The sequence below is a fragment of the Anser brachyrhynchus genome (assembly GCF_964034855.1).
Source record: "Anser brachyrhynchus genome assembly, chromosome: 11".
In the NCBI taxonomy this organism is placed as follows: Eukaryota; Metazoa; Chordata; class Aves; order Anseriformes; family Anatidae; genus Anser; species Anser brachyrhynchus.
The window spans coordinates 11,320,894-11,332,661 of record NC_137706.1 but is presented as its reverse complement, the minus strand read 5'-3'; the positions used below and the strand labels follow the sequence as shown (position 1 = coordinate 11,332,661).

Sequence of the window (11,768 nt, the reverse complement as noted above, 5' to 3'; positions counted from 1 at the left end):
TTTGCATAGCTATGGGAAGGTAGCTATGCTTTCCCTGGTGAAAACTTGCTTTGTCTTTGGTGCATCTGGAGGATTTTTTACTAGTGCCTGTTTCACAGGTCTGTTAGTACTCACATCAGCCCTACACAGACAAACATTGCTCTTTGATAAGGAAGGGGACACCCCAGGTGTAGTGTGCTGCCATCAGCTTCTGGACACCGGCAGTAGAAGAACCTGCAGAAGAAATCAGTGATTGAGAGAATGACAACAAAGACCCAGGCCTGGATGGAGCTGCTCGTGGGCTCAGATGGGACGCAAACCTGAAAGCGTCAAGCTATTAGCTGTGGCGAATACCTGTCCTGTAAAACCCACCATGGCACCAGGGGACAGAGAGATGGCTGGGCTGGAGACATGGGGATCTGCAGGCTATAAACCAGATCTGTGGGCTGGAAAGAAGTAGGACTTCTTGTCAAAGTAAGCTTGGATCCCATTGAAGGATTCAGGAGGTGTGTGGGCAAGTGAGCCCACTGGGATCATCCACCTGCATTTCTCAAAGGTGTTTGGCAAGGTTCATCAGCAAAAGCTCCTAAAGAAAGGAAGCAGACCTGGAATAGGAGGGGAGGTCTTTAGAGGGAGAAATCGTTTGCTAAAAGGTAAGGAACAAAAGGTAGGAGGAAACAATCTGTTTCTGTAGCAGAAAACACCAGGGAGCTGTGCAGGGACTGCTCTCAGCATATTCAAAAATGATCAGCAAAAGAAGGCAAATATTGAAGTTTGGTGCTGATACAAAGTTCTTCAGGGTTGTGTGGATGAAGGCCAACTGTGCAAAGAGACTGGGCAATAAAAAAATGAAATTCAAATGTACATAAATATAAAATGGTGCACATGGGGAAAAAACAATTTTAACTCTATTTATAAAACAACGGGTTCTGAGTTAAGTGTTACCATCTGGAACGCTGGGGTTGTAACAGACTGTGCTATGAAAATGTCATTTCAGTGGTCAGTAGCCATCGAGAAAATAAATCACAAGTGAGAATCATTAGGGAAAAATAGAGAGCAAAACAGACCGTCTCTGTTTCCTCCAACTGGAGGCATCAGGGGGAGCCAACGGTGCAAGCTGAAGGATCTTTAGAGACTTTAGGCTACTTTGGGTGAGATGGAACAGCTCCTGGAGGGTGTGGATCCATGTAGGGCTGCAGAGAGGTGCCTGCAGGCTGCTCTAGCCCAGCCCTGGGGGTTAATCCTGCTGGGAAAGGGGATGGTGAGTTCTGTGCAGACACGCTGCCTCACGGACAAAGCCATCTATCAGAAGTCCAGTGTATGCTGAGTCACCTCTGTCCTTCCCCGGCTCCACTGCAAGGCACTTGCAGGAAGCTGGTGGCTGACAGGCAACCACCTGCGGAAGCCAGTGTGGTGACCTTTGCTGGTAAAATCAATTTCTAAAATAGAATTTGTACTGCCTTTTTTTAATATATTAGCTGGGAAGATTTCTTTGGCGGCTGGTAGCAGTTGGTGAAGTGAACTGCTGAGTTGCAGAGAGCAAGCCACGGAGGAGCACTGGCGTGACAATTCCTGTCCCAAGTGCTGGAGGTCCCAGCAGGGCCCAGACCAAGGCTGTCCCATCAGCAGGCTCCAGCCCCCACTGCCACCAGGCACCGGCTGCCCCGCTGCGCAGCAGAGGGGTGTGCAGCCCCTGGGGAGCCCAGCTCTGCACGCCAAAGCTGAAGGAAGGCAGAGGCAGAAAATGTATCACAAACCACACCAGGGACAGGAGTTTGGGTCGCCATGCCTCCCCAGGCAGGTGCCCTCAAGTGTGGGTGCCAGTTATTTTTCCCGAATTAGGAACAACATCACCTCTTTGCAGAGACGATGCAGATTAAAAAACCCTGAGGAAACCTGGTCTCCATTTGTAAACAAGGTCACTTTTGTTGCAGCCGCCTCTCAAGCTGCATTTGTTCAGTCTCATGGTGACAATGGAGGAAGGAGCCCTCTTGCCTGCTCAGGAAGGGAGTGACTTCGCTGCAGTGTGACCAGCTCACCCCAGCCCCACGCTCGATTTTAACAAGACCACTGCAGAGGCTGAAGTCGGTGTTCTCAAACCCTGCCTGCACAGCTTCCTTTAGCACCAACACAGCTGCTCAGCAAGCAGTGAGCTCAGGTCACTTTCACAAACGGTTTTCCATAAAACCCCACTAGCTGCCATGAATCGTGCTCCCACTTCCAGCCTGCACCAAGCCCCTGAGCAGCTGTTCCCCGGCTTGAAAGCAGGGTTACGGGCCCGTGTCACTCAAACCTCCCCACACCCCATCTGGCCAAGCCTCAGTACTCGGCAATTAACACAGCGTACCGTCAGTTTCTGAGCATTTGTTACTATGCTCTGATGGGAAAGCTCCCCACTTTCCTTTTCCCAGCCTTTCCCAAGCCTGGCTTGAAACGTTGTGCCTTGCAGTCCCTCATCAGTAGCGTGGGGATCAGAAATATCCATTCCTCCTCTCACACCCTGGCTGAGGTAACACCTGCAGATGCCAGCTGAAAAAGAGGAAAGATCTTTGTCAGTTTGGCTGTGTGTCTAGTTAAAATCAGATCAGAACAAAAGCCTTCACCCTGTTTGAAATGCTGTGCTGATTCCTGCTGCTTGGAAGGTGACAGTCCCTGTCCCTCAGGCTGCCTTCCCCTCTCAGTTAATCTCCCAGGAGCACTGCGCTGCCCTGCAGGTGCAGGACTTAACCCTGTCACACTTCAGTAGGTGCTGTAATTGCCCACGACTTGTTTCTCTGCCCTCTCTGTAATTGGTATCACTTCATCCCCAGCTTCATCCTCCGTAATCCTACAGGTATCTCCTTGTCTCGCTCTAACCCGCTGCTGCTCGCGTGCAGTGACACAGCAGCTCATGCAAGTGCCAGACCCAGTCCTGCTGGCTTTGGACTCTGCCACAGGGAGAATTTTCCACACACCTTTGTTGTGCAGCTCCTCCACAAGACCGCTGGGCTGAGCACACCACAGCTGCCCCAGTAAAGCCTCGGTATCTGGGAGGGAAAGCAGTAGAAGAATCATTTGCACGTGCATGGAGCCAGCAGCACCAAAGCATTCGCAGAGGAACCGAGCTCTGCTTCCCAGATAACACCACAAATCTCCAGCACTTTTGCATCCATGGGTGACTTTAAAACGGAAACGACATGCTTTGAGCTATGTTTTAGTGGCAGCGCAGGGTACTGGAGGAGGAACACAGGCTGCAAGAGGAAAGGGGTAAGAAGCCTGCGTGTGCAGCTGGAGCACCGGCTGCAGCAGCAACTGCCCTGCCTTCTCCTGCCGCCTTCTCAAGGAGGCAGTGGTGCAGCCGGGGTTGTACAGAGCAACCTTGGATCAGAAATACCTGTTCCTCCTCTTGCACCCTGACTGAGATAACGTGTGCGGTCTGCAGCTGCCAGTTAAAACTGGAGGAAAGTTCTGTGTCGGTTCTGGTACTGTATCTAGTTAAAATCAGACCAGGGTGGGATCACGGGGATCACATCACCCCAGGCAGCTCCAATGCTAGTGAAAGCTTCCCACAGGGCTTGTGAGGAGTGACATGGGACATCAGAGCCAAAGCTGTGGTCACAGCCACGTCAGGAAAGCAGCCTGAGGGCTTTTTGGCTCTTCCCTCAGCTCTCCTGGTGGAGGAGAACATGCGGTGGAGAACTCCGGCTGCAGAGAGTCAGGGAAGGAGCGTGGGGAGAAAGAGGCACGAGATTCCCTGCTGCGGCCCAGGGCCACCAGCACACTCAGGCATGGGGCTGGCGGAGGCGGCTGCCTCCCCGGTGGGACCCACTGGAAGGGCATGTCTCCTGGCTGGCCTGCAGGCCCATCAGCACGGCACACCTCCCTGACAGAAAGGGAGCCCACAATGATAAGTGAGCCACCTCTGGGGAAGTCTGCACCTTCTGAATAGCCAGCCGGCATCCAGGGACACACACAATTAAGAAGTATGCATGCCTTGTGCAGGAGTATTTCATATCAGTTTTTTTTTTTCTTCTTGTAACGTTAAAGCTACATTTGCAGTTTTGTCTCTACCCCCTGCTGTGGCAGAGGAATGAATCTCCCTGAGACCTTTTCTCTTTCGCAGCAGTAAAACCTGAGAAGGGCATTGCTAATAAGCCTTCCCTGTGCCACCTCCCAGGAGAACTGGGTCATCTCAGGCATCTCCTCCCCCACAAGCCAGCACCCCCTTGCAAAGTCATGGAGCTGTAAATTTGGCAGAACCTGTCAGGGCCCTGAGGGCACTGATAGATGTTAGTGGGTCCCACCTGGGCTCATGGCCCCAGGAACTGATTTAAGCTCAGCCCTGGGTCTTCATTCTCTCCTTAAGCTATGTAGTGGGGGGTGCTGCTCTCCAGCTTAGCAGTGCCTGGCTATGGACTGACTTCTTGGCTTGATCTCAGACCTGCTGCATTGCTACGGAACTGGTGGTGACTGCTGGGCTGTGCCAGGCCATGCTTACCCTCACCAGATCTCATCCTAACCTGTAGGTTGACCTGAGACTTGCCTCTTCAGTGTGAACCTGCCTGATGACCTGAGCTCCTGTCTGAACCTGGTGACTGTCTCTGCCTGCATTGCTTCCCTCCTGGTGGGACTGGGCCTTGGCTGGCCAACAGGTCCTGCTCAGCCCCATCCCTTCAGACCTTTTGCTCCCTGGCACTGGTCTCTGTGTACTGCACAAAAGGGGAATCATTCAAAACCCAGCACACCAGGTGAGTTTTCTGGGCACTGTAGCTTATCTTTGGACTTACAGGTTTCTCTTGCACCTTGCTATTCACTGAGAACACCTTGGTATGATTGAGGAACCTGGAGGATCCTTAAAATCCCTGTAGGCTGCAGAAGAAACCAAGCACAATCTGTGTCTCGGGGTCCTCTCTGATCAAGTTTTATGTGGATTTCACTGTACTCAGCAGTCACTGCTTCAGGCCCTTACTATCACTGCTCCTGGCATGGCAGGGTGTGCACAATCTCATCCATGCTGTTGCTGGGTATGCATGGCTCTACCCTATTAATGCAAGAAAGACAATTTTTTGTGGAATGTGATAACCTATAGCAGGTGTGGCTGTAGTGGTAAGGTCTTCAAGATCCTGAAGTGACTTAAAAAGGCAAGCAGCCACCCTTTGCTTTGGGAAACAGATCTGCTTCCCATAGGAAGCCACAGACCAAAAGGGTAAAGGAGCTCAGGAGGGCTGGTAGGTTTAAGGACAGATTCTTCCAAGGCCATCCCAATAACCAGGTAAAAATGTACTGGAAGATGTCTTGGCTAAGCTGGGAGCTTGTGACTGAGCTCCAATGTCAGCAGGCTATATGCAGGAGATGGAAGCAGGGACAGGCTATAGAGATTTGGAAACATGCAGACATGTAGGGATAATGATAGGAAATCCAGAGCTCAGTTTGTTGGTATGTATCAGGTCTTCTGCTGCTACTTCAGTTGTAAAAGGCTGAGCAGGGAAATTGTGGGACCTCAGCTGAACGGTGCAAGCAGTAGCGGACATAGGGGAAGCTGAGGTTTCTCGGTGCTTTCCTTGTGTCAGCCTTTACCAACAAGGTCTTCTAGGCTCTGCACCTGGAGGCAGGGTTCACAGAAAACCAGCAGTGGCTGAGAGTTGAGATGGGCGTTGTCTGAAGGTGCTGAGAGCTAGCCACTGGTACTGCTTGATGTCCTTGCGAGGCCACTCCCTTAAGATCATGAAGAGAATCCCAGAGCAAGCCCTGCTGGAGCATGTTTGCGGGCAGATGGAGAAGCGGGAGGCTATGGGGAGCGGTGTGACCCATCTCGGTCACCTCCTGTGACTGAACCACGGGGTGGATTACTGGGCGAGGGCACAGCAGCGTCGCCATCCTCCTCAGCAGCAGACCCAGCACCACCTCCCACCACGTTTGTGTTAGGGTTCGGGACGGGTGGGCGCCAGAGGGGTGCGTAGGGACAGGATGTCGGTCCCGGGGCTGTGGTTAACGGGTCACAGGCGGGCTCCGCAGGGGCCGTCCCGCTGAGGGGGCGCGGAGGGCGGGAGGCGGGCGGCTGAGGGGGCGCGCGCGGCGCCACGGGCGGGAAGCGCGAGGAGCCCAACGGTCGGCGGGGGGGGGGGGGGGGGGGGGGGGCGCGTGGCGGGAAGGGCGGGAAGCCCACGCGCTGGGGGCGTGGCGCAGCGAGGCCCCGCCCCCCGCCCTATATAAGCCGGGGCGGCGGCGGCGGCGGCGCCAGGCGGGAGCGGGTCCCGCCGAGGCGGCCATGGCGGCGCTGCGCTGCCTCCTGCTGCTGCTGTGCGGCGCCGCGCTGGGGCCCGCCGTGCACCTCGACTTCGCCGAGCACCGCAGCCAGGCGGCCAAGATCAAGGTCAACCCCCGCGGCAACCTCTGGGCCACAGGTACCGCGGCTCCCCGTGGGGCTGGCGGCGAGGGCTGGTGCCCCTGGCCGAGCGGGGCTGCGGCGTGCAGGGGGTGGCCGTGCTGCGGCGGGGGGTCCCGGGGTGGTTCCCATCCAGGAGGAGGGTTGGGGGGGTCTCTGGTCACGCTGTCGTTTGAGGTGGTGGCATGGGGACGTGGGACTTGGGGTACCTGCCTGCACAATCACGAGGCAGGTAGCATCTCTCGGGGATGGTAACTTCAGTCCCCTGAAGTCTGGTGTGGAACGAGGACCTGGGATTTCTGGGTTTCTCCTCGCTGCATTGCATTCGGCTATTTTAGACGTTAGGCTTGCTTGGTGCGTCTCGCTGAATGGTGTCAGCATGCGGTCGCAGATAACAGCTTAATGTCATTCAGCCAGAGCCTCTGCCTCTCTCTCCAGCCGTTTGTGTAGACACACAAGTGCATTGTATTGCAGGCCACTTCATGGGGAAGAAGAGCGTCACGGGCACTCCACGCCTGGAGTCACCAGAAGAGCCTGCAGCGCCCATGGTTTTTGGTCCCTCGCTCAGAGCCTTGCTGGAGGACATGATGGAACTGCTTACCCGTGAGCTCCTGAAAATCCTCTTGCAAGAAAGACTTTTGGATGAGAACCAAGGAAAATATGACCTCACTGATCAGGTGAATATTGACTAATATGGAAGGAGATGGCCAGAGCAGGGAGGTGGTCGTGATGTTAATCTGCAACAGCCAGCCTTGCTGGGAACACCTGTACAGCTGCTATAGGTTTGTTTCCCCTCTTGCTCCCTTTAACCCTCCTTAAACTACTTCCCTAGAGCAGCCACAAAGGAGCAGATAAATCTGTCAAGGCTTGCGTCCAGCTGGACAGCGGCTAGTAGTCCCAAATATTTGGGAAGGGTGTGAGGCTGGGCAGGGGATGTCACGATCTCCAGCCCAGGGGTTGTTAGTGAGCTTCTGGGTCCTCCTCAGGTGCAGAAGAGGATGGCTGGCCACTGCGGCTCTCATAAAGAAATGTCTCCTTACCCAGCCACTGCAAGGACATGGAAATCCTGCCTCCCCTCGCTTTCTATAGAGAAAGGCAAAGAGGGACGTGGCTTTGCATGTACAGGGAAAAGAGTCTGCCCTGTAGAGGTCTTGGGCTTCTGATTCCCCCTTCTGGGGTGGTTGTGTTGCTATGGTCAGGATGCCTTGTTACTGAAGGGGCATGTAGCGTTGTTAGCTTGGCTTGCAGAAGGGAGGTGTGTGCTATTCTGCCACAGAGTGGGAATCGGGCAGCAGGCAAGTGCTCTGTCTGCAGCAGGAGCTCCGTTGGTGTTGTATGTCAGCAGGTCCTCAGCCTCCTCTTTTAGCTCCTTGGTATGGCTTTTGCCTGAGAGCTCACCAAACTCCTAGTGGAAAATTAAGCCACTGGGAGCAAAGCGAGCCCGGATCCTCACTTAAAACATAGAGATGGAATTGCTTGGTCCATGTGGTTCTGCCCATTTGCTGCCTCATGTATGCTTCCCTGGTGTCTTGCCATTTCTATTCACAGCAGGAAGTAACGGAGAGCCTTGAAGGGATGAAATCCACTTAGGTGGGTCCTGTGTGTGCTGTACCACTGAGCTGCTTGCTTGAGGAGCTTATCCAGTAACAGTGAATACAGGTAAAGCTGCTTCTGTCATCCAGGTTTAGGCAGTTCTTGCTCCTATTATTTGCTTTTTTGTAGGGAAGGCACAGGTGGAGCACAGCTGCAGGGAGGTCAGCCTGAGTGGTATATTCAAGCACCTTCCTGACTTGATTTCTTCAGATTAAGGTAAACTGAGGCTCTCCTAGGGAACTAGTCCCAGTGGGATAGAGAGGGATAGAAGCTGGATGTGGCCGAAGACATCCTGCTCCCCTCACGTTGTGCCGTCCACTGCAGTGCCGCAGCTTGCGCTTCTTAGATGCAGCTGCAAGGGAGGAGAAGGCTCTGCAGGTCCTGGACTCTTCCTCAACCAGCCTGGGGAACCTTTGAGGAGGAGGAGGGTATTTGCTGCATTAGCTATCTGAGATGTGAGAGCTGGATGTGTGATCCTCGTGGATCTCCTCTGTGTAGGTAAGTCGCTCTGTCACTGCTCTGTCGCAGGTGCGCTTGGGTGGATGTTCCTCAAACACTGGTCCCGTGGCTTAGGCTGCCAGCTGGGGGTGTCTGTGCTCTGCCAGCCACAGCCGTGCTCATTCTCAGTGCTCAAAAGCAGGTCCTGGCCAGGGTTAGCACCCACTGTTAAACATTCACCGTTGGCGCGTGATCTGGGTGTCGAAGCTCCATTGCTGGAGAGCAGTTTGGCTCACCATGAAGCAGACACTGGTCAGCTGCCTGCCTCATTGCTCTGGTGCCTCTGGTGGCTGTGTGGGAGGTGGTGTTGCAGCTTAGGTGCCTGGTGTGCAGCTGGCTCCTGTCCCTCAGTCTCTTCCCGGAGCCTCTTGCCTCTCCTGCCTTGACCTGGCAGATACCAGCCATCCTGGTGGCAGCAGGGACCTTGCTCTTTGCAGGCGTTTTGCCTGGTTGTGTCTTTCAAGCACCCCTGAGCACCTCTCTGGACTCGGCTTCTGCCTTCCTACCGCTGCCTTCTCGCCCTCTGGGGTGTCCTTGCCTCAGAGCTGCTTGTTGATGTTAGTTCTCCGTGGTGCCTTTGAGCACTGCTCTCGTTACACTTTTCTGTGGGACTATACTTTTTGCCCTTGTGGGTGACACGATGCCAGTGCAAATTCCTGCCACTTTTACTGCTTTCTCCCTCACTCTGACTGTTGTTGGACACCTGGGGTCAGCAGCCAGTGTGTGCCTGAAGTGATCTGTGTGCAGTGTTTGCTGCCTGCCTAAGAAGGTGCTTAAGAGCTTTATGTTGTGAAACTCTCTATGTGCCCTCTACTTGGGGTCTGTCATTTACATCCTGACACGGTTTAGAAAAGCCAAGATGCTTCCCCCTTCGTTGGGACCTGCTGGTCAGCAGAATGAGAATTAACGTGCTACGTGTTGCTCTGCTGCTCCAACACACAAGCTGTCCTTTGTAGCAGGATAACTATCAAGGGAATGCAGACTTAATGAAAAAACAAGCAGACTTTTCCCTTCCTGAGGCTGTTGCTGATCATTCACAGAATGGTTCTTCCTTTCTGTGGGGCACCTTTAGACATTAAACAAGTCCCAGGGCTTAATATTTTTGCTTGCCCTACCTTTACATGGGTAAGCCCTACCTGTTGCCAGTGGGATTTATCCCAAGATGTCCCTTCCCAAAGCAGGAGCATGTATTTCATGGTTAGTGATGGAAGAAGTCTCACAGAGCAGAAGGGGTTTGCAAACAGTATTTTTTTTCTTAATCTTTCTAACTACATGCAATAGGCAGGGCTTGCACTCGGGGTTCCTGGTGCTGCCCCAGTGCTGCGTGTGACAAATCTTTGTCTGGGAGGGGAGGATCCTCAGTGGGAAGGGCTGGCATCTCCTTGTGTGCGTGGCAACATTTCTTCTGGAGGCAACCACGGTGAGATCTGTGTGTGGAGTGCGATGACTCCAGGGTAGGGGGAGAACCCCTCTGGGTGAAAACAAATGCTGCTCTGTGTAGCTCTGGGCAGTATGCAATCCCTCAAAATCCATCTACAACTTCTCTCTGCTGTGTTTTGTGTATTTTTTGCCTTCTCATGTAGCTCCCTGCTGGATTGGGCCCTGAGGCTGCCCTCATCCCTGAAACCCAAGGCAGTGGTGGCTGTCTCAGCGTCAGCACAGTTCACCTCCGATGTCAGCTGTGATCCAGCTGTTGAGCCCCATGCTGCCCAGGCAGATGATGTCAGCCAAGGCTGCGTATGGGACCAGTGGCTCACTGTTGTGCCTTTTCTTGCAGGAGACTGGGCTTTTGACAAAGGTGCTGGAGAAGTATTTTTCAAACTGAAGGAGCAGAGCAGTGGAGGATGGAGTCTGTAGGCTTGGCCATGCACGGCAAACGGAGGAGATCATAATCCTTGTGGGTTACTGTAGCAACATCACTTTTTATTTATTCTTTCTGTAATACTGTTAATAGTGATTGCTTGTATGAAGAGCAGAGCCACCCTGTATATTTCCTGTATGTTTTCTGCTTTCTTGATATCTGATGTGCCCCTGCAAATAAAATTAGCTCTTTGCAAACAGCAGCTCAGACTTTTATTTGGGGGTGGAAAGGTTGATCCCATGGCTTGTGAAGGAAGAATGGGGAATGGAGGGAGGCTCCTGGATCTCAGCAACCAGGAGGCAAGAGGATATGTTCCCTGCTGCCCGTGCTCACTGCTGTTGGATAAAATTACAAGCGTGGGTAAGTTCTTACAGCACCGTGCTACTGAAGCACCCTATAAACCCTCCTTGCTGGAGAGATTATCAGCACGTTCCTGTGAAAACAAAAAGCATCTTTATATCATGGTGGTTTCTGGTTTGAGCAGAACCCCAGGGTTTACTACATTCCTCTGCTGTCCTTCAGGGTGCAGGCTGTGACCACTCATCCTGATTTGGGATGATCTTTTGTCCTCTCAGCTAAGCCATCCTGCACAGGTACAGCCCCAGGGTCCTCTAGGACAGCTGAAGAAGGCAGGCTACTTTTTAATTATTCTTTTATATTGTTTTTACGATGTGGTTAAAACGGTGATTGTGCTGCCTTTGAGGTGCTGAAGTCTGGGAAATGAGCCTTGCAAAGAGAAATAGCAGAACCTGTGTCCGAGGTTCTTTTGCTTCTGAAGCTGCTGCTCATACATGAGTGCTCCCAGCCACCCTGGGCACATGCTGATGTGTGCAGAGGGAGGGGAAAGCCATGGTAGGAGTCTTCAGTCTTAGGGTTTGGAGCCTGTTGTGGGTGCAACCAGTCCAGGTGCATTTGCACTGCTCATGTTTGCAGAAAATGAGCCTGCAGGCTGTTGGCAGAGTTTTCTGTTTGTCCAAGTGCCTGCGTGATGCCCTTCTGTCCTTTACATGTCACTCACTCCTGGGGTTTGCTGGCAGCGATTGCCCAGGTGTAACAGGGACCCAGTATCCCCAGTGCAAATACACACCAAATACAGGTTTTAGACCAATAAAAGAGCATCTTTTCTCTCCCACTTATAGCCCAGCTTTCGAGCCGTTGGAGTTTTCTTAGCTATTTGAAGGTTGGTTTTGGTAGGTGAAAACCAAATGTCCTACAACTGGTTTGCCCCCAGCATTGTCTCCAAAACTTGGTGCTCCCCATCAAACGCCCCAGCACAAGGGTACTTCGTACTTTGGGGAGATGTTTTCTGGGAGGCACCTTTCTTCAGTTATTTTTTTAATTTTTTCCCCCAGCTTGTTGCTGTGTGCTGGGTTGTGGGTGACCCCAAGCTTGCCTATCATTAGCTGTATCGAAGCCTTTTCTTATAAGCTAATTATGAGCAAGAAAAATAATGACATAGCTTATCATGTTTGA

At 52.9% G+C, this 11,768-nt stretch overlaps 1 protein-coding gene across 8 annotated transcripts; it reads left to right on the top strand.

Annotated features, from left to right (window-relative positions):
* The first annotated feature begins 6,137 nt into the window (after positions 1-6,137).
* On the top strand, positions 6,138-10,497 carry NMB (neuromedin B). Of its 8 annotated transcripts, XR_013955962.1 has the most exons (6): positions 6,181-6,362; positions 6,818-7,020; positions 7,892-7,933; positions 8,066-8,152; positions 8,261-8,434; positions 10,212-10,497. XR_013955962.1 is itself a non-coding variant. In XM_080607573.1 (3 exons), exons 1-3 carry the CDS (start codon positions 6,227-6,229, stop codon positions 10,257-10,259), a joined length of 387 nt encoding a protein of 128 aa, XP_080463699.1. In that variant the 5' UTR covers positions 6,138-6,226; the 3' UTR covers positions 10,260-10,497. The 8 variants fall into 8 exon arrangements, 1 of the variants encoding a protein (XP_080463699.1); XR_013955958.1 differs by lacking the exon at positions 7,892-7,933; XR_013955960.1 differs by having other exon boundaries at positions 7,895-7,933; positions 8,066-8,434.
* The last annotated feature ends 1,271 nt before the right edge of the window (positions 10,498-11,768 follow it).